At 40.9% G+C, this 23,182-nt stretch overlaps 1 protein-coding gene across 2 annotated transcripts in view; it reads right to left on the reverse strand.

Annotated features, from left to right (window-relative positions):
• The window catches only part of LOC123314745 (semaphorin-2A), a 336,596-nt gene that overhangs the window by 60,930 nt on the left and 252,484 nt on the right, over positions 1-23,182 (reverse strand). For both annotated transcript variants that reach the window (XM_044900073.1, XM_044900072.1), the window contains exon 3: positions 17,851-17,902. In XM_044900073.1, the coding sequence (XP_044756008.1) occupies positions 17,851-17,902 (52 nt within the window). The remainder of the gene's footprint in view (positions 1-17,850; positions 17,903-23,182) is intronic.

Here is a 23,182-nt window from a genome sequence, read left to right on the forward strand (position 1 = left end):
ATAAACTCGACTCCGTTTTCCGGTTAAAGATGGGGGCGATGGGAATTCCCGCGGAATCGTTGGGTTTTGTCGCAGCCAGACCCAGAGGGGTAAATATTTTTCCGATCGTATGGGGCGAGGAGCTGGGGGAAGTTCTTTGTTTAAGGCCGAGGAGGCAGCAGAGCGCGTCGCGTGTCTCTCTGGGTTTTTGGTTAGAACAAAGTTTAAGATTTTGGTTCGTTTGAGTTCTGACCCCGACTTCAGGGCCGTCTCCAAGTTTTCGAAGGCCCTGGTCGATTCAATATAATCGGCCTCTATCATAACACTTTCTTATCTGGAATACGCTGTTGAGTTTTCAGGTCATAAATGAGTATTGATTAAATCAGTTATCAATTGGTTATTTAAGGTGAGAAAAGTGCCTATGGATTGCTCATCCAAGATAGGCCCCCCTACTTTAAGGATGAAAATGGCTGGAGATGATAGTTTTCCAGTATTGAATACAGCGAACATCTCAAGGTTTCTTTCGATATGAATATCAGAGGAGCAAACATTAGGAATGACATTCCTAATATCGTTAGAAATATACTCTCCGCCTTCAGGGAAGGAAATGATATATCTAGAATGACATCTCTACCATCAATAGCATTTATCAACTTTGCTGACGACTCAAACATTCTAAGAGGCGGGAAAAACCGTGAAGATCTTCAGGGCCTCCTTGTACTCACCAATCTGTACAATCATGGTGCACACTAAATAACTTACATCTCAATGTGGATAAGACGGAATTTGTTTTCTTTTCCCATAAACTAGGAAGTGTTGAAGCAGAACATCAGCTCACATTATCAGGAGAAATCATCTCTCCTCGAACAACAACCAAGTTTCTGGGTATCCACATTGATGAACACCTTGAGTGGACAGAGCATGTTGATAAATTGTGCAGAAGATTAAGCCAGAGAGTGTTTGTTTTGCGGGTGTTGAGATCGGAGCTCAGCTTGGAATTTTTGAAGTCAATTTATTTCTCTAACTTTCAGTCCGTGATGAGCTATGGTGTCGTATTCAGAAAGAATAACATTCTCACACTTTCTGGCATCTACATCTATAGATGTCTGCAGTTCCTGTTCCAAAATAAGAACCTTTTCGACCAATTTAGGAGAAGTGATTCATACAAGACCCGAAACCAATTTTTTCTGTACCCTCTACGTACGTTGTCCCTGACAGAAAGAAATTGTACATATATGTGCCCAAAACTATATAACAAACTACCATCCAAAATACGTCAAATTGATAACTTCAAATGTTTTCGAAAAGAGCCTATTGTTACGACTAGAGCCATACACTGTTAGTGAATTCCTGGAGAGTAACACTGAATGTTGATCTTCTCTGTTTTTGTTTATTTTTTCCTGTATGACGTTTCCCATCTTCATTGTTTTGTTAACAATTATTATTTGTGAATAAAGATAATTTATTCTATTCTATTCTATTCTAAACATTCATCAAAAGCTTGCCAACGAATGAAGGGGGATGATAAGACTACTATAGACCAATATGTCTTCTAGAGAGCTTTGATTGGGATCCTTTATATACCCTATTCATTCCTGTTCCTATGGCAACAAATTGCTGTTGAAACTATCGATCATTTATGCAGCAACCTCTAGATGAATGTGCTCCTGGCCAAAGGATTGAAAAAATTGATTGCAGGAAAATTTTGTGCATTTAAATCAATTATCTTCAATGCACGCCATATTTCACCCGAAATAAATTCTAGTTGACAATGCTGTCAGGGCGTAACGCCAGACAAAAATGCCCGAATCACTTCATTCCTGTAATTCATGTGCATAAACTTCAATTATACGAAATGAAAATACATTATTCCGCTCGATTTACAAGGGAAATTCGTTTGATATATACCTCATCAAGTGGAAAATGCAATTGTTTCACAGATACGAGCCGCATGTTTCGGACAGGTCCTCAAAAATGATATATATAAATTCAGTCTGCTTCTGGTTTCAGCTCTCGTTCGGCGTTTCGGACATTTTCGACGATGGCCGTTCTCGTTCGATCCGGCTCGGAGGACCAAATATGTCGCAGTATCATCTCATTACGTTTTCACGATCCGAATCGAATAATTCCAGTTGAGGTGGGTCTATATCGAAGATCGTCTGCGAAAATTCGATTCGAGTCAATCAGGAACCCATTTGGATCCGAGTAAAAACAGGCAACGTCTGGAGGACTTCAAAGCGCGACGTTTCGTCTCAGTTCTTCCAGATTGCACGTCTGAATTCCCGTCGACCTCATCGAGAACGATTGAAACAAAGTAATCAGACAAAGGGAACTGCGAGTTTTTCCCGGAATGAAAGCAAGATAAGCGGGTAAACAGGCTGATGCAGGACCGAGAAAGTAATAACCAGCAATCAGACGACCCGGGCCCCGAAACCGAGTGGAATTCTCGGAACGAATAAACATCTCAAGGTACGAAAGGGCCTCATAAGCAACGGTAACAAAAATACCTGCAATTTCAATTTCAGTTTGAATTATTGTTGACATAGATGGATTCGAGCAATGCGCGTTCTCCTTGTACACGGCGTCGGCTTTGAAGTCCCGCGCGTTTGATGCCAAGACGTTCCTACGGTAAGCGGGAATATTTGCCGTGAAATCGTATTACGTAATTTCGGGAAACGGCAAAGAAAAGTGCGCCGGTTCTTGGGTATTACCTCCGTTACGTGGGCGAGTCCCGGGCACAAAGGATTCGAGGTATGTTCGGCGCCTTTTATCGAGAGAATTCGAACCGGGAATACGCCGGATATTCCTCGTTGGGCAAGGCAAACGTTGCGACGAAAGGAAGAGGTATAAATTAATTATTATACCATTCCGAAAATTCTCCTTCGACTCAGACGGTTCGGCGGGTTTGCGTTCCTTTGGCTTTATCATTTTCAACAACAAACCTTCGGCGTTGAGAATGGGAAAAAAGGATTGAGGAACCTCCGTTTGTTCAGCGCGCTCGATTTTCTCTGAAGTTGCTGAAGATAACTGGATAGAAGATGGTTCAGAATCACGAGTCGACTGAAAACGTCTCTTCCATCTCCAGTGATTAAATGTGGAAATTTAACTGACTGAAATATGATGAATAGTTTCAGAGTTATATAATCTAAAATTGCATCCATGTGGCAACATCCCTCCCTGCCAATAAATGAAGAAAACTAACAACGACACCATGAACATCCCTTTGACATACAATGCAATAACAAAATCCCTTTTTACAACCAATCAACACAACCTTTAATCATGTAATGATCGCCTACGTTTATCGTCCGATACGTAGAACGTACACGTTAATCGCCAAAAATAAGGCGGTCAGATACCGTGACCGGAACGCATCAAATGACTTAACTGTTGTCCGTTGATGACGATGGTCATCGTTTATGGCCACGTTTCACTCGGCGATTCGAATTTTATCACGTTGTTATAACATTATTTGGCGGTGGTTTATGCGAAGGGCTAGTCAGATGGTTTGTCCATTGTAAATTTCCCAGATGAGATTATAGGTCGGCATAAAATCGAAATTGAAAAGGCGCAGAGAAATCTAGACCTCCTGGGTAAATGAACTTGGTTCAGAAGGTTACACAGAAAACTGCTGATACGTTGTGTGACTTCTGTTTCTACTTAAAATCGGCATTCCCTGATGTTCCAAAGGTCTGACATCACTCAGCTTGTCGCCTCTACCCGTTTTAAGCGTCTCAATCTGAGCTTAGCCATGCAACCCCGTGTATTAAAGAATATAAGCACATACGAGAATGTTTATACCGTGTTATTAGAATAAAACTCTGAACAGAGATACTCCTGTGTTTGCTGAAGTGTTGATACACACACAGACACACACAAGCGCGTGCGCAGTGCGATAATTCGTACCGTATGAACTGTGAGGCTTGCCATTTCGAAATTAACACTTGTCTAAGTCACCCCATGAACCTTGTCGTGTCTCAGTATCGTCTTTTCGCAAACTCTTTCAAATCGTCGAAATGACGGCAGGTTTGGCGACTTTTTGACAGGTCGAGAGACCCGAGGAATCGGCCGAAAAAACCCTAGCGCACCGATATAACCGGCGTCCGCAGAAATTGGCAATAAAGATCCAAAATAACCCGCTCCGCTCTCTGCATGCAAATTTAACGACCGCATCGAATCGGAAAAAAAAAGATAACGATGTGTCAGCGGGGGTGATTAATATTATTCAATCGTTACCGGCTCGGGGTATGTAAATATAAACTGTAACTATAGATTTTTATTCGCTCGGCGCTATATAAAGGCGCTTTATTGCGATATCGGTGCTGTGGATTGATATACCGCAGACTTGGCCGAGAAGCATATTCCACTGCGCCGTAGAACTGTTTTTTTTTCTGAATTTATATTTGCGTATTGGTTTTTACAGGGTGATTTTCGTGAAATGGAGAACAATCTTCACTCAGAACATTACCCTAGTTCTTACTAAACGTTGAGGAGATCAAGAGGTGATTTACTCGAAGCTAATGATTCAAGAATAACGGAAAAATTATAATATGACAGTTTCAGCAAGCCGAAATAATAAAAATTGGTCAGAAAAATTTGTTTTTTTGTATTATCTCCTCACTTAGGCTTCAAATCTTTTCGCATTCATTATAAAAGTTGTGAAACGTAAAATTTTCTACAAATTTCGTCTGAAGCAATTTTTTCTACGTTCAAAAGTTTTCAAGATATATAGCGATGAATGTATATTAGACTGGGTTGACCTTGCCTTTTCGCATGTATGGCTAAGCTCCTTGCGCTCATCACCCTCTAGTTAGAAAACGGTTGAAGGTATGTAAAATTGCTTCAGACAAAAGTGGTATAGAATTTTATTATCTACAACATTTATATTGAATACAGAAAGGATTAGAGGTACAGGAAGGGAGATATTTAAAAAAAATGCATATAATTATCATCTGCAAACTGAAATATTTAAAAAACCTCCTCTGATTTGTGTCAGATTGATGGGTCAACACGTCTGTAATACCGAGATTAACTATCTTTATGAAAATCTGACACGCTCGTGTATGTACAAATAACGATTGTTTTTTTGCATATTCAAACGACTGCTGTAACCTTGTGTCACGTCCGAATTCTCAGTCTCTTTAGAAGTAGCTTCCTTTGGATCCAATTTACATATCATGTGAAAATCTGACAAACTGTCTGATTAACATGCATTTATTATCAGAGACAAGTAGGGCATATAGAGTATCTTAATCTGACATGCTCGATCTGCCGATCTTCGAAAACGTGCAGACGCTTTCTAAAGCGCTGAAAGTGCATCTATCATAGAACCTTCTTTTCTTTCTACCTGCTAATCTTCAAAATCCACTAGGTCTCCACGACGAATGAATAAATCTTGAATTAGGGTCTTGAGCTCCCCAACTATGAAAATATCGAGCATTTTTTCCCTGCAATTTCCGTTGATCTACCGAATAATTTTCAGCAACCGCAGAAATCCCTTCTTTTCGTCATAATCCGACTGAAAAAAGGCCACGCGACGCCTCATTGAATCCCAAACGGGAATATCGAGGACGGTCCTGAATTAAAAGCGTTCCGGGAGCTCACCTCGCGCGTTCAAGTCCGCGTCCCCGAAAGTAATCTTGTATTTCTAACGTCCCGGATGCTTTTAGAGGTCCCGCGCGCCATCATCAGATTTTGTTTTTCGGTAAATATTGACACTCCGACGCTCTATTGAATGGAACGGGACGCCCGCCCGCCGTCGACGTCCACTTTCCGGGTCTCCGATTTCCCGATTCTCGATTACGGGGGATGAATTGGGTCGATTGGGATGTTTGATCGGCTGATGGACAAGGCGAGCGGGGTCGGCTTTCTTCGAGGTATTTTCTCCGGTCTTTATCCCTTATGGATGAACTTGTTTCCTCGAGGTAGCCGGACTGAATGCGAGAAATGGGAATTCTACGAGGGGTGTGTTCTCTTCTCGATAATCATCGAAAATTAGGTCATTTTTCATTCGCGAAACTCTTCGTTTGAACTATGTTTATCTCAATTTCCGAAGTGTGATGTTGACGAAGAGAATAGCTGAACACAGGAGGGTCAAAAACCACCTCTATTGAAGCCACTCGCTGAACAATTCAATGGGGGTTAAAATCTTCCTTTCCGTGGAGTCTAGTATTGGGTGAGCTACCCTACAGGCTCCGAGAAAACAGGGTGAGTCTTTGACTCGTACATATACAGGGTGTTCCTAAATTGAACGTACAAACGAAAAGGGGAGATTCCTTAAGTGAGTTTAAGAAAAATAAGTCCCACAAACATGGGGTCGCAAACGTTTCGTTTTCGAGATACAGAGTGTTGAAGTTTGAATTTTTTTCAAGTTTTTTTCTCATAGTATCTACACTTCACAAGATATTGAACTGAAATTTGCCATAGATATTACATTTTAGAGTTCTCACCACGTGACATGGCAATTTCGATAGAAGATCTACAGGGTGATATTTTCTCTGGAACACTGCCACCTGTTCTTCTGCAGAACTTTTTTTTTTGGTGAGCAACTGTTAATTTGAAAAAATGTAAAAAGAAGCCTTGTTCTTATACTAAACTTTTCGGTCTCTTGTAGTTTTTAAAAAAACAAACGTTCAATAATTTGATGTGTCAAAACTGGCACTGAATTCATTCACCACAGATTACAAAGTGGCCTTCCTATCATAGTTACGAGAATTTCGAGAGAATCGTTCAAAAATTTTTTCTCGAAATCGTTGGTAGATACGACAAAACTACAAAAGACCGAAAAGTTTTGTATAAGAACAAAGCTTCTTTTTACATTTTTTCAAATTAACAGTTGCTCACCAAAAAAAAGTTCTGCAGAAGAACAGGTGGCAGTGTTCCAGAAAAAATATCACCCTGTAGATCTTCTATCGAAATTGCCATGTCACGTGGTGAGAACTCTAAAATGTAATATCTATGCCAAATTTCAGTTGAATATCTTGTGAAGTGTATATACTATGAGAAAAAAACTTGAAAAAAATTCAAACTTCAACACTCTGTATCTTGAAAACGAAACGTTTGCGACCCCATGTTTATGGGACTTTTTTTTCTTAAACTCATTTAAGGAATCTCCCCTTTTCGTTTGTACGTTCAATTTAGGAACACCCTGTATTTGAACAGTAGATTCTTGAGGTCGAAAGAAACACATTTTTTTATACCATTTTTTCCGATTCTGGACTGATAAGAAGAAATAGCCATTTCAAGTATTCATAATGAGCTATTCGACCCCTGGAGAAACAAAATTCCCTTCAGTATAACCAGCTTAATCTATGACACTGAACATAAGTGAATCGGGAAAGGTAAGGGTGGTGTGAGAATTACGAAACGGAGATCCAAGGATTCTCTGACCAAGTACATCAGCAAATCTTCCCAGCGAGATACTGGATTCCTAAGAGAGCATTGTCTTCTCAGGAAGCAGCTAAAATGAGAATGCTTTGGACGAGAAACTTGAAGTAAAGAGGAAGCCATCCCAGATACTGGAGTTCATCAGAACTCTGGAACTCGATGAGGCAATAGATCTTAAGGTTACAGTGCAACGCGACCCACCTTGAAATCAACAATCTGCTCGAAAGCACGGATTTCTCGAGGAAAAACCCCTCCCGCACCCCCAAATCCTCCAAATCAAGATCGTCCAATCGTCACGTTTCCGCCTTTTCCCGTCGACCTCATCAGGCGACGACGTTTCGTCTCGGCGGAAAAGGCCCCTAATCAGCCGAATCGGGCTCGGGTTCTGACGCCGACAGAGCAAACACCAACATTAATATACCCAAAGGTGGAAGGCAAAGAACCCCATCCGAGCGCACTAACTACCGACGGCTTCATCCGATTCGCGACATCAAAGGGAAGCTTCGGAAAATTGAATTTCCCCTACCTGGTTTTCGATTAAAGCAACTATTTTTGCTCGCTGCCGCCGCCGGCGGACTAAATCTTAACTCGGTTTGTTCGAGATACGCGGATGGATCCGCGTTACGGAAGTAATGCGGAATTGCCATGTCTTCACGCTGCTCTTGCCGCGGTCTTGGCTAATCCGACCGAAAATTGCGAGAGGAAGTTTATCCCTGGAAAAACCTAGAAAATGACATCGGCGCTGACATAACAGACATTAAGCTCAGATACAAAGTTGATATCGCCATTACACGCATAGTCACTAGCGTGTATGCACACTTTAGCGTGTATTGACACTCAAGCGTGTAATGCACACTCTACAGCGTGTAATGTGTGCACTACACGCCGATTGCTTTCAATATGTAATGTACGCATTACGCGCTGTCAGATATTAGCTTGCCAATCACCACAGTTCAAATTTACAGTTACATTCAAGAAGCTGAAGAGGAATTTCTCCCAGTCAATCTTCAAAACTATTAGTGATCACGTGTCATTTGTGACGCATGAAGAAATTACCATTTCCCGAGCCTTATATTGTCAAATTATTGAACAGCGTGTAGTGACAGCTAATACTGATGCAGCTCGCAAAGCGAGACTGAGTTCAACTAAGAGAATCACTTTGATATGTAGTCATTAATCATTTACTCTTAAATTATGTTTCGAAATTAATTAGAAAATTTTCCATTTGTTGGCTCAAATAGCATTTCTGTTTGTTTTCCATCAATTCAATTGCGAATGGCACTAAAAAGTTTTATATTCCCCTGTGATACTCAATGTCGAAACGTTGACTTTGATAGTATCTGTATTTTCAGCAATTATTTGAGATTATAGATAATAATTCAACTTTCCCCCATCCCGCTGACTTATCACGCTCGAATGATTCATACTTTTCGACCCCTGTTCCCACCGATACGGGCTCATCGAAAATGCATGAGTATCAATACCCCAAAAACAATTTTCCATCAAACGCTTTTTCTATTTTTCAGCCACGTTGTGACTAAGCGGCAGCCCAAGTGGAACTTACAAGTCCCACCCTTAAAACATAAGAATTCGATTTGGGCATCATCGGTTTGGGGTTAGAGGGGACGCTCTGAAACGAAAAGATTGATTTGCTCGAAACCGGCAGACCTTAAGGAGCATCAGAAACGTTTCAATCGGGGGAATTTCTAGTCTCATGAACCAACGCGGTGAGTATTCTAAGATGCCGAATCTGGGAATTGTTCGGCGACTCTATGACCTCGAAATAGAACTGTCAAAACGTTGGGTTTCGAGCTGAAACATGGCGCCCGACTTCCTCTGCGTCTATGACCGCAAACGTCGCATAAAATCAAAATTTCCATTAGGGAGAAGTTAGCAACGTACGTCTGCGGCCTGGCAAAAATTCTATCCCCGAAAGGAAATTACGTGGACCACGAATTATCTCCCTGCCAACCCCCCAACCACCCCCTTTCCACCGCACGGTTCAACTACTAACAATATTAGGTCCGTAACTTTGGACCCTCGCGGTTTCAGCGTGAACTTTGCGCCGGATAGTGGCGTCGGAACACAGAAAGCCTGTAAGTGCACAGAATCGCTGATTGAAACGCGTAAATTCGGGACAATATCGCACAAAGGCGACGCGCGGGGATTGGTTTAAAGTCCCGGAGTCCTTCCGTGACAATGGAAATAGTTTTGGAATGTTCCCTAACGTAATAAACAAACAAAGACGTCCTCCGCCATTATTCCGGAGGTATTGCCCCTTAAACAATCCGGAACGGGAACAATATTCGAACTCCGATCTAGATGTTCCTTTCCATATCAGTTCATACCGTGATCGCCACGTGTGGAACGTACCCCAATTCGTTTCCTATGCTCCAACCCAAAGGTTATAGAGGAGAAAGGTAGAAAACGACTAAAAACCGACTAGAATTTGGGCTATGTTTGACACATTTGACAATGATGATGGCGCTGAAAACGCCATCTCAATACAGTGACTCTAACGAAACAGTGGCGACAATTGTGGTCTCATTTGTCATCGTTTTAGCAAGAATATGGCGGATTTGGTCACGTGACGTGACGTGAGCCAATCCGCATTCCGAATTAGAGATCATAGCATTGAAATCTCTGTGCTTCAAAGCCGCCATATTCTTGCTAAATTTCCAATTGTCGCCACTGTGTTTGATAGAGTCACTGTAGGTACATCTCAACTGTTTTATAACAGTTTTCTCTTCTTCTTTCATTTGAATTCCTACAAAATTTCATATCTGTCTGCAAATGGCCCTCAAATCAATATCTTAACCAGTTTTAGGTACTAAATAACACAATTAAAACACATATGGCGTTTACATCACTTTAGTCGCTTCATTTCCCATCTTTCTACTCTATAACCTTTGCTCCAACCCTTTTGTTGTAGGGACATCGAGGTTAATTGAGAATTCAGTGATTTCCGATCGGATCTATGACCGGATGCACCGAAGACGGAGAAACCGAGATGAAAAATCTGGCGTTTATTGCGGAATTTGGCGGTTATTACGGCCGTATTATAGCTTGAGGTTGCGGCACGTAGTACTGGCGAAGTTTGCGCTTTAATTGGAATTCCGGAAGCCATTGTGTATCGACGAGGAGAAATATGGCTCCAATACAGCGCGATTATTGATATTTATTTACGGGAAGTCGCCCCCTCGGGGGTCGGCTGAAATTTATGTCGAGACTCTTTCTCCTGATTGCGGCGATATCAATTGGACTTATTGAAAACGAACTTTGGTCGATGTAATAACGATGATTTGCCGTTTCCCGGAAGTTGTAACTTTACCCCACCACCACCACCACCCGACATTCATTCCCAGGTCAAAGTGCGACGTTTCAGCTTCCGATGGCGACCCATCTTTTCCGCGTGTACCAAAACGCCTCTTTTGTGGCCTTATCGAAACAGCAGCGCGGGAAAACCAGTGACAATTCCGTGAATACGAGACAGCTCTTTGTGCTCGACCATAGAGAAACCAGGGGCGCGTTCCTTATCTGATCGTCGATGCATAGAACTCGAGCTGCCGCGTACTTAATCAACTGTATATGATTAATGTGGTGTGTCAGGAACCCAACGTGGAAAACTGGTAGATTTCACAGTTCCGCCGAGGACTTAGCGTGCGGAAAGTCTGTACTGATTTATGTCGTATCGTTTCGATAGTTTATTTGTTTCACGTATTGCATCGAAAGGATTTTTACTATTGTACAGTTCACGATTGCTTTATCAATGAATCTTGAAGGCTAAATTAACCATGAATGAGTGTGAAAATAAGGCTCTCAATAAAACAGTGGGGTACATTATTCACTCAGACTGCATAAATCTGCAGCGATTACTCGCCACTGCAGTTCTGCCCTTTCCAGTTTCGTCTGGTAAGTCTCAAAAACGTCGAAACGTCGCTGTCATCGCCAACCCCGGTGTGGCTCGTTCGAATGCTAAAAGGGGCATGCTTCACGGACGGTCGGGGTTTCAAGAGATCAGGTCCTGACAGGTCTATAATTAATGCCGTCCAAACTGCATACGCCGTGCGATTTGACAGGGTAAAGGTGGCAGCGGAAAATGCAAAGGCTGTCTCGCTCCGACTCTACAAGTCTATAAAACCATCAGGAACATGCTGGTATTCATTTCTGTCTCTGTAAAACTGCAGTTTGATGGAAGAAGTTGGTGAACGATATCAGTATTTAAGCTGAGTTGCATTTACGGGCTTCTTTGTGATGATTGGAGTATGCTACCCCAGCCGTTGCTCATTCTGTTCGATTCTCTCGATGTTGAAGAGTTCACTAGCTACATAGTCTAGTTTATTACATATTTCATGACCCTCTGATACACTTCATGAGTAACTGACTCATTCTGAGGCCAATGCGAGTACCTACTCCTGAACAGAAACTATTGCTGAGAGTTTAGTTCACCTGTTTTCCAAGATACCTCGATCTACCATAAGAAAAGAACCTCACTTTACCTGTAGGATCTGTCACAATGACTTACCCAAACTAACTTAACAGATACAGTCATACAGCCAATTCAAGATGAAATTAGGCACATGTGTCATCAATCCAGGAGCACCGAAACATGCAGAAAGAAAATAATTGAATTTTTCCCAACGAATGTGCTGGAATTTCTAGGAGACTTTTTCCCCAGTCTCCCTCCTAGCCAAGAAAACCTTGAAGCCTTCTTCGAGTCACGTATCTGGTCGATGATTAGACTCGAGGCGCACTCATCCCTGATTCGTATTCTGGACGCGCGAGAGTTAGAAACTGATTTTCAAAACAAACCGATGTGTAACGATACAGAAGTTAGCCGGAATGAGGTCAGCGAAAAAATTCTACCCCCACGAGGGGACGAAAGTGAAAGGCAGGTAGGGTATCTCACGTGTTGAATTGTGATCGGAATCGTCGATGTCGGATCGACAGGGTGACCAGGCGATTTCGAGGAGATTTGTACCAATTTATGGGAGATATATCAATCGGGTATATCCAGAAGCGAGCCAATAAATAAATAAATAATGTGCTTTATTTCAAATAAAGTGTACACATGACATTGAACACTTGAAGTGAAACAGGGTCATTTTCTGCTTTATAGTCTGTGTTCCATAAAGTCTTCCACACTGTAGGGTTCGATTTCAAGTAGGAGTTTGAAGATGAATTTCTTGAACTGTTGTTGTAGAGTCCATCCTCCTCTCAGTTTGTGAGCTATCTTATTGTAATAACGAATACATCTGTGTTCAGGTCCCTTTTCAGTGAGGCTTAATCTGTGTCTTGGATATTTTTGTGCAGTTGTCCTCGTATTGTAATTACTTACCGTTTTCTCTTCGAAGTAGTGCTTGTTCTTGAATGTAAATATCAGGCATTCTTGGATGTGTACAGCAGGAGCAGTCAAAAGACCATTTCTTCTGAAGACTCCCCTGCATGATTCCGTCCTCCCCATCCTCCAGATCATTCTGAAGGCTCTCTTCTGCATTTTCAGCACTCTATGTAGGTTGTATGAACTACCATAGAACATGATGCCATTCCTAAATTTCGATTCGAACACTGCCTGGTATATTGTTCTTAGTGAGGTTATGTCCAGATATTTATTCAGGACTCTCAAGGTGTAGCAGAGGTTGGAAATGTGCTCTCCCCAATCAAGGGTTTCCTCAATAGTGAGGCCTAGGAAGCGACAAGATTTAGTCAGTTCTAATGTGGAGCTTTATGACATGATCAGGCCACCGGGCTCTTAGAGTCTTCTTCTGATTCTTAATATGATTTTCTTACCACAACTAGAATCTGACTGCTCATAACGCAATAAACTGAGTTGAACATGCACAGATTGTTGGCCTAGATGATCACAGCTTCATATCAATACTCAGAAGGGCTGAGAAATTGATGATATAGAGAGAATTCCACAGAAGCACCGTTTTCGAATGCCAATAAAGTGTTTCACGTAGGGGGGTTGTATCAGTAAGTGGAAAAACATATGGAAACAGTCGGTTCCCCTTTGACGCTCCCCGAGAAAGCCAGGGATATTCAGATAAGGCTCGACACGATCCCAATCAACCAGCCAATTCCCGGAGTATCTGCGAGCAGTCGGATCGCAGTCAAAGGAAAAACTCCGAACATCAATTTTTCCGGGATTTTCCGTGATTACACCTCCCGGCCGTCGCATATACGTCGAAACACGGCGCCCCCCCTAGTCTTCCATCAACCCTCGCGCCATCAAAGAAAGTTACCCTTGCCGAAATGATGGCAACTAATATCGCAACATCAAGGAACCGACCGATGTTTAACCGAACCGACTGACGTCGGATATTGCGTACAAAGTTGGGCCCCGTAAGACCCCCAGGCCGAACTTTTCGACTTTTTCTCCCCCTCGATATAACGGATAAATACGAGTCGTAGGAGGAATTTCTTTGCGCAATTAGTGTCTAAACATTGACATTCTGATGTCGGACAGGAGCCGAGGAATATAGAGTGGGTTTGGAAGTTCTAATTCGCGATCGAGGGGAAGAAAACTCGTGTTTATTGGCGTTTCGGGTCGTAGCCCGGGGACGTTGGATGCAGATTTGTAAGACTGAATGTCTGGCTTCCTCTGGAAGATGTGACTGGGTTCGAGAATGATACAAAAAACGCGTGGTGCTGCAGGGAGTTTCAGCATAGAACGAAAATAAGGCGTAGAACTGGAAAGAAAGAGTTACCACTGGTGCCCTTATTGAAGGAAGCCATCCTTACAAATTTTGATGGCATGCAGTGGTTTCTGTAACATGTGAGGAGATGCATTGGTTCTGCTGTCTTGGAACTCTATCTTCACATCTGTCAAGAGCTTCCTTGAGAGATGGCCCCATAAGGAATTCTCCTCTGAATGGAGCTGTAGAGGTTACGAGGATATATTGAAAACTTCTTAGCCTACTATAGAACCAAACAAAATTTCAGTGTCAAAATATTTTATGACTCAACATATTCTCCTCTTAATTGGATACATTTAGTTCAGCGAACCTGCAACGTCTCTAGACCTTTCCAAAAAAAAGTTTCTTCTTGCTCTGCAAACCAGACTTCCACAGCTTTTATTATCTCCTCGTTGGAAGAAAATTTACGACCTTTTAAACTTTTTTTCCGTTGAGGAAAGAGATAATTTTCGGATGGAGCGAAATCTCGTGAATTTTTTGCATGGCAACATGAAATTTGTGTGCAAGGGCATTGTCCTGCAAAAACAAAACACCTTTGGATAGTTTTCCGCGTCTTTTCTCTTTAGTTTTTTCCCGTAGAGTGGTCACTAATGTCGAATAGTAATCTCAGGTTATTGTTCTACCTTTATACAAAAAATCAATCATGATTACTCCATGGCAATCCCAAAAAACTGGAGCAAGAACTTTTCCAGCAGATTTTTGGACACGAAACTTCTTAGATCTTGGAGAACCAGAGTGTCGCTATTCCATCGATTGTTGCTTTGTTTTTGGATCGTAGAAATGTACCCAAGTCTTATCCATAGTAACAATTCGGCGATATATTCGGGGACTGACACAGAAATTGGCCTTCTCGATCGGTCATCATCTTTTTGAAGCTTGCAGTCCAATTTTTCACGGTCGCATACGAAGGACATTGATCACCAAGGGTATTAAGCATATCTTAGTAAATCTGCTTACCTCTTTACCCTTTTAAATACAGGTATCTACTTGATGATGGCTCGTTACACCCATTTTTCAATTTTCACAATTTCGGTGGACCTCTTCTTTCTTTCAATTTATTGCGTAACTCTGGTTTAGTTTTTTGACCTTCACACTGACACTTCTAATGAGTTATTGGTCGTTGCTATGGTAACGCATAATTTTTATGCATGGACTGGTCTAGGCCAGCTAGATATCAATACATCCTCATATTACACGAGATGTAAACTCTTTATTCGAAGCGCTGTTCTTTAAACCTGAGGTAAAAAGAGACTCTAGGCCCTTCAGAGGTTTAGTTAGCTAGTGCTCTAACTATTTTACCTAGTCAATAAACACTTAGATATAATAAGCATAACTAGTTGTTCTTTCCAACCTTACTGCTCGTCGTCTCTTCGAAAAGGAATATCCTTATGTCGCGCGCTTCTTCTCATGAAGAATTCATCCACCCGCACCGCATCCTCTTACGATTCAGGATCGGTAATCCCGAAGGATAACCAAACGCCGCCGGTCGAAACAGTTCACGTGTAATCATTTTTTGCGACCGCCTGCAGTACGGGGGATGTTTTAAATTCGGATCGGAACGCCCCAATCCTTGAAACACCATTTATCAGCGTTCACATAACATATGATTACGTGAAAAGCCCCTTGCTATTCCCCGGAGGATCTGCATATTGATGACGTGAACGTTTTCGAAGCCGCCTCTCATTGTTCTTCGAGCGATTTATGGAAACGGGGATAGAACTAGGTGCTGTGCGGTAGAAAAATGATTTGGATGGTGCTGACTCTGTATGGGGTCACGATTTAGCCCCGAAATGGGCTTAATTGAAGAACAATCGAATTTTGAAATGAAACTGGGGATTTTCAAGAAGATTCACTACCCCCAGCAAAGAGTCCATTCATATCGCTGTTCCAACGAAAAACGCGCCAGTTGGCCAAAAAAAACTCGCTAAGAACAAGCGGAGAATAAATAAAAGGTAATAGTGACATTTCCATAACTTATAATCAAGGGGCCAAAAGTAATTCGACGACACGAAAGGGGAGGTTTACGTCTGCTCGCTTACCATGTCTCCGAAGACATAAACCGGGGTATTTATCATGCATTACGTTCGTTGATATGGTCTCGTCAGGGCGATATGACTACGCTATGCGTGAAGGTACGCCATATAAAGAGATGTAGAGGTGGTAATTTCGAGAGTCGTAAAAGAAGAACTAATAATGGGGGAGTAGACCGCGTGGTGGATATGAGAAGTTTGATGATGGAGTTGGGGGGTTAGGTGGCTTAAACCGGCGTCGGAGTAGTCGGGGTAGGATTCGAAACTTTTAGTCCTTGGATTCCGATAGAACTACACCCTCTTAACGATTGACAACTATCACCGAAAAAATCAGCTTATGTGCAGTTCCTCTTTTCTGGCAGTTACAGCTCCTCAAAGTGATTTTTTTTCCAAAGTAATGATGCTAGAAAAAATCTGATTGCATATTCGTGATCTACGACATAGATTTACTCGAAAAAATGATTCGGGTTGATATAGCTTAAAAAATAAATTTTTGTTCGGAATAATTTCGTCTTTTACCCGCGCTCCACCAACGAAATTTTGAAATTTCAAAAAAAAAAAACAATATTCAATTAGCTTTGTTGTCCCGCGTCATTTCACTGACTGATTCGAGGTCGTAGATCACGAATATTCAATTGGTTTTTTTGTGGGATCAGTATTTTGGAAAAATAGTCACTTTTAGAGGAAAATTTCGAAAAAATTTGTCAACTTTGAGGAGCTGTAGTAGCCAGAAAAAAGGCACTGGACATATGCTGATTTTTTTGATAATAGACTGATTCTTTGCAAATAGAAAAAACCACATTTTATTCATCTGCCGCGGAAAGTTCAGATTTTTGGATTTTTTCCGCGAAGGTCTAAAATTTCGAATCTTCCATCGACCATAACTTTAAAAATAATTTTTTTTCAAAATATTTGTTTGCATATTCGTGTCCTTCGCCCTCGAATTAGTGTACAGTATGAATTTGGTTTTGATCGGAAACGAAAAATTTTTTTGAAAGAACTGCAATTGTTCCATACATATGTATGGAAAATTGGAAAAAAATTTTAGCTCTCCGATTTTCACCAAAATTGAAGTATTCACTCAATCGAGAGCGTAGATTACGAATATGCAAACAGAATTTGGCTGTAAGGATTAGTGTTCAAGTTATGATGGATAGAAAATCGGAAATTTTGGCCCTTTGCGGAAAAAATTATGAAATCTTAACTGTTAGCGGTATCTAAATAAAAGTTAGTTTTTTCTATTCGCAACGATTCGATATCTCACCAAAAAAATCAGCTTCTGTCCAGTGTTTTTTTTTCTGTCTGCTGCAGCTCCTCAAAGTTGACTAATTTTTTCGAAATTTTCCACTAAAAGTGATTTATTTCCCAAAATGCTGATTCTATAAAAAATCTAATTGCATATTCGTGATCTACGACCTGAAGTTAGTCAGTAAAGTGACCCAGGTCGATCCATTCTACCACAAAAAAAATCAGCTTACGTCCAGTGCCTTTTTTCTGATTGAAACTGACATATATTGAGAATCTTCTACCAGTACAGTACAGACTCACAGATCAGAAGCGAATCAACTCGAGTCAGCAATAGCAATCTGTATCTCAAGTTTCTTTCATGTAATCACTTGATCTGAACTATCATATAAGAATATTTTAGATCAAGTTATTATTATAACATATGGAGAAAGATTCTTACAATGTATCTTCTGAACAAGGCATAATGTATGTGGTAAAACTGCAAGATACAGGATAAAAGCAACACTTACCTCACAGTTCGAAGAGTTGATATTGCTCAGATTCAGACGAAAAACTCGACCCCTGAAAATAAAAAATAAAGTTTTAGAACAGATCAGGAGTTCACCTCTAAAGATAAGAAATAGTTAACCTACAGTCCCTGGCCATATTATTAGACGCATTGATTCGATGCAAAATCTCGATATTGAATTATTAAATTGAACGTATATGTTACATATACTTCATCTGTAAATGATTTTCACATATAATATATCATATTCAATAAAAAATATTGATTTATTGATGATTAAACATGAAATTCTAATATTTTGCTGAGCCACCCTGTGTAGCTATGAGTGCTTCATACTATCAATGCAGGATTGTTCGGTTTGCTGCATTCGAAGATAATGATTTCATATGTGGATTATCGAAATAACGTCCGAACCTGCAGAATGCAAGAAGTCCACTGGAAGATATAGTACTGATTCATACTTAAGTACTAATACTACAACATCAAAAATAAATGCCAAATAGAACAATTTAATGAGAGTCGTAGATGAAACTAACATTCTGTGGAAATGAAATTCAAATATTCTGCTTTTTCCTCGAGCAATACCAGTAAATATAAAAAAAATCCTCAGTGCGTCTAATAAACTGGCCAGGGACTGTAGTTAACTCAGACTCAATCTAACCTTGTGAATCTCCATTCAATAACTTCGTTTACTAATTCATTATTTGCTCTCAGAATTTTTTTCACTTGTTCTAAATTGAAATTGAAGGATGGCTTGATGTCCATACGCCTTTAATTTAGTGTTCATGAAACTTGACTGTTTGATCGATGTTGTAGTTGTAGTTTCTGTTTTCATTTCTTTGGTTTGTTGCTCTCTATCTTTATACATTTTTTACACTACAAAACATTCTATTTTCTTCAGATTCTAACTAGAATAGCCTCCTCATTTCATTTTCATGGACTGAAATTTAAGTTCGTGAAGAATAACATTCGTGAAAATCGATCTATATACTGGCACCGTTGCCTACTTGTAAAATACCGAGAGAGGATAAAAACAATTTGAAGAAACCCAGCACTTGTAGGGCATAGCTGAAAAGTAATTCTTCTCCCTGGGGGTTTTCACACAAACAACTACAGTTTGAATAACCTCTCCATCAGCAACGAAATTCTACAAATTGTATGGCGGTAGTTCGATAACTTTCCCAACCGAAACGTCAATATCGAAGGGCAGATGTTTCGCCACAGCATAATGCCGACCGAACTTGGAGGATTTTCGCGGAAACCGAATATGCCCCCAAAACCCGACCTCGTGTACCGAGATGTCGGCATCAAGTTCCAATTAGTGGAAGAGGTAGATCCCCGATCATTTATAAATGATTTCGGGCTCATTAAGTCTGAGATGTTCCGCCATCAAGAGATCGTTAAATTAACGAAAGGGAATTAATAGGTTAATTCCGGGAAGAACTTGCTCTTGGACTTTAATTAACGCCGAGAATAGTGGGCATTTCGGAGACGGGACTATATGGGCACATTTGCCGGCTATGGTGTCGATGTTCTTCCGCAAGAACGATTGGTACGGGCGACAAAAACACCCTTTTAGTAATCTAGTCAAACATTATGAGGCTAGAACTTTTCGTCCGCAGACACCTTTCGTCCGTGAACACTTTTCGTCCACAACTAAAATGCATCGAATGCTTGTGGAATTTCAAGGTGACAATTAGTTGGGGAGCCGACGATGCTATATCGGGATTAACTCGAGCGTCATGGAGACCTAGTGGATTTTGAAGATTAGATGGCAGAAAGAAAAAAAGTTCCATGATGTATGCACATTCAGCGGTGGGGAAAGCTTCTGCAGGGTCTCAAAGATGTAAAAAAAAATCGTCAGGTGTACATACTCGTCAGATTAAGATACTGTATATAAATTTTTCAGCGTGTCAGATTTTTGGAGGATATGTTGATTGGACCGAAAGGAATCTACTTTTCAAGGGACTGACAATTTGGACGTGACGCAAGGTCACAGCTGTCCTTTGAAAATGTAAAAAAAATCGTTACTTGTACATACTCGAGCGTGTCAGATTTTCATACAGATGGTTAATCTGGGTGTTGTTGACGTGTCGACCCCTTAATCTGACACTAATCAGGGGAGGTTTTCTCAATCTGACACTTTGAAGATGATAAAAATCCCTTTTTTTCGAATATTTCCCTCCCTGTACCACTAATCGTTTTTGTATTCATTATGAAAGTTGTAGATAATAAAATTTTACACAACTTTGTCTGAAGTAATTTTACATACTCTTAACCATTCTCGAGTTAGAGGGCGATAAGGGCGAGAAGCTTAGCCACACATAGGAAGGGACAATTTTGAAGTTAGTCACGAAACTTCTAGTGTTGTCTGTGACTGAACCTTAGAATGTACTATTTTCCAACGAGTGAATTTTCACTTCAGCATGTATCGCTAAACACCTCGCATTAATCGTCATAAATCTCAAAAACGTTTGAACGTAGAAAAAATTGCTTGGGACAAAATTTGTTGAAAATGTTATGCTCTATAACTTTAATAACGAATGCGAAAAAGATTTGAAGCCCAGGGCAGGAGATAATTAAAAAAAATTTATTGTGACCTTTACGGCCAATGTTTATTGTTTCGGCTTGCTAAAATTATCAGATTATATTTTTTTTGTTATTCTTGAATCATTAGCTTCAAAATAAGAAAAAACGCCACCGCGCTCGAGAATATACACGTGACGTTTTTTGTTTTGCAACTTTGGCGCCCTCCCACACATTTTCGACACGCTTAAATTGTCAGATTAAGAGAATGTATACTTTTCAACATGTAATTAACCACAAAATCTTAATCTGACACGCTCGAGTATGTACAATGATCGTTGTTTTTTACTATTCTGAAAGGCTGTCCTAGACAATTCCCCGTATATACAGGTCTAATTTTTGATAGAGGTACTCTACAGGGTCCAAGGTGTGTCCCCTTACATCTGACACGCTCGAGTAAATCCCGAATTTTCCTCTTTTGCTCCCCAACTAAATGGTCCACCTGATAAATGATGTAAGAAATGCTTCAAATGTTCGGAAAACGGAGGATTCTTCAATCTCGTTACAAGGAGCCCACGAACGTTTCGTGTTTTTCGGAGCAGCACAAAACAGTTATGTGATTCTTACGATTCCGAATGACCAATCGCGATTCATTTCCTACCGTGGAAGAGCGTAATCTTTCTGGTAATTGAATACCATCCCGAACTAAACTGCCTTCGAACTCTTCCTCGGTCCGGGTAATGCGATTCCGCAGAGTCCCGGAATCGAGTTACGCTTTTGGAAGATACGTCGAAAGTCAAATCCGGAGACCGTCCGGCCGCGTCTCCCGGAATTGGATTCGGATCCGGCCGGACTCTCGGCGGAAATTTCGTTAGGACTCGATTCGGATCGTCGTCTTCGTTGTCGCGGAAAAATTTTATTACCGTCCGGGGCTCCTAGCGCGTTCTCCGTACTCGAACGTATGCAGTAGACGATGACACATAAAAGATTTCCCGTTTATACGTGACCAAGGACCAAGGATAACCAAATTAGACGTTTTTCTGGTCTGGCTTCCTCGTAAACACTCGACGGAGTGGAAAAATGCCGTTGAAGTAGATCGGATCGCCGAGAAAATCAACCAGCACACCCAGAGTAAGACTGGGGTCGACTGCCTTGAATGAGAAATTCTTCTCAATTTGGGTTATCACTGCATATGCAAGTTTAAACTGAATAATTATGAGTTTCATTCATGATTTTTTCAAACTCACCGCGGAAACTATTCAAAATCATCTTTCAAATATGGGTTTTTAAAATTTAAATCGGTTTGTGCGGAGTTTACGATTTGACAACAGCGCATACAAGACAACGAAAAGAACAATGTCCGATCAGCTTGTTTATAAAATGACAGCTGTTGATCCACAAGCGCGTAGGGGAGAGTTCCTTTGAATTGGACGGCCCATGAACCGGACGCTACAGTTTTCTACTTCACTCGATAGTAATTTAGCATCCTTTACCTAAATCCCATTTTCGCAACATCGATCGAGATCTCTTGGAAAATGGCTGACCCTGTGGCTCGCGCCTTGTTGCGAAAATGGGATTTACGTAAAGCATGCTAAATTACTATCGAGTGTAGTAGAAAACTGTAGCGTCCGGTTCATGGGCCGTCCAATTCAAAGGAACTCTCCCCTACTTACTGGCGAGCTTCAACTGCAACCGTCCATAAAAATCCCATAAAATTTTACGACCTTCCTCGTTTGTCGCAGACTTCATAGACAGCCATCTTTGTCTATCTCATCGAGATAATGCATTTGTTGTCCTTTATTATCCAGGCATATTTCAGTCGATGTTGCCAGCTTGCGTAATTCTCACAAAACGCTTTCAACTTTAAATACCCATTTTTATTTTTCATTTTTAAGTGCTTAAAATAATTTTTTTTGGGAAACGGTTTTAAAACGTGACGTTTCAGAGCAGTATACCCTATTGAACCTTCAAAAACTGCGAGCATTTTTGATATTCGTTTCAGTTCCCTACTTGTTCAATCCTCTGGTGATCGTGCATGCTGTAGAAACTTGGGTGCTTCCTTAGCGGTCTTGGGATTCAAATTGTGAATTTGTTTGATCCACGCAGACTGCCAATTTGATCTGCTGATTATACGAAACAGATGGTATTTGTAACGACAGTATCACATCAGCAGATCCATTATGGTCCAAAGCTCAGTTCGAGGAAGCAGTAGATGCTTCTTGGTAAAGGGTAGCGAAAAATCGAGGAACACAGGCTTCAGCAGACGGTCTTCAGCTTTTCCATTTCCTTATATACCACAAATTTGATTGAAATAATTCTATTTGACCAAGGCATTCCTGTCTTCTTCAGTTTAGGAGTTAGCAAAGCTGAAAGTCAATCATTCATTGCTGTATCCTTTTACCTGGAATAAAACTACGAAAAGACATAAGAAAAAGAACAGTTTTATAATTTCTTATTAATTTTCTCCTGTGACTGAAGAGACCCAACCGGCGTGACCTACAGATCCTTCCACACTCCGGGCATGAATAATCACCAACCAGATCTGGCCGCCGCTGCATTCTTCTCGAGTCTCTATTATAACTGTGGACCAAAGACCTCCACTGTGACCTATCTAACGCTAGTTGTTTCTAGTTATGATTGGCATCAACTGATTTTAGGGATTGATGTAGTGTATCCTGAAACCGCTTATACTGGCCTCCTGGTTGCCGGGCTCCCTCTGTCAATTCGCCATACAGAGCTATTTTGGAGAGTCTTGTGTCTTGCATCCTCAGAATGTGGCCGCTCCATCTGAGTCGAGCCCTCGTTAC

The sequence above is a fragment of the Coccinella septempunctata genome, chromosome 6 (genome assembly GCF_907165205.1).
Source record: "Coccinella septempunctata chromosome 6, icCocSept1.1, whole genome shotgun sequence".
Classification (NCBI taxonomy): domain Eukaryota; kingdom Metazoa; phylum Arthropoda; class Insecta; order Coleoptera; family Coccinellidae; genus Coccinella; species Coccinella septempunctata.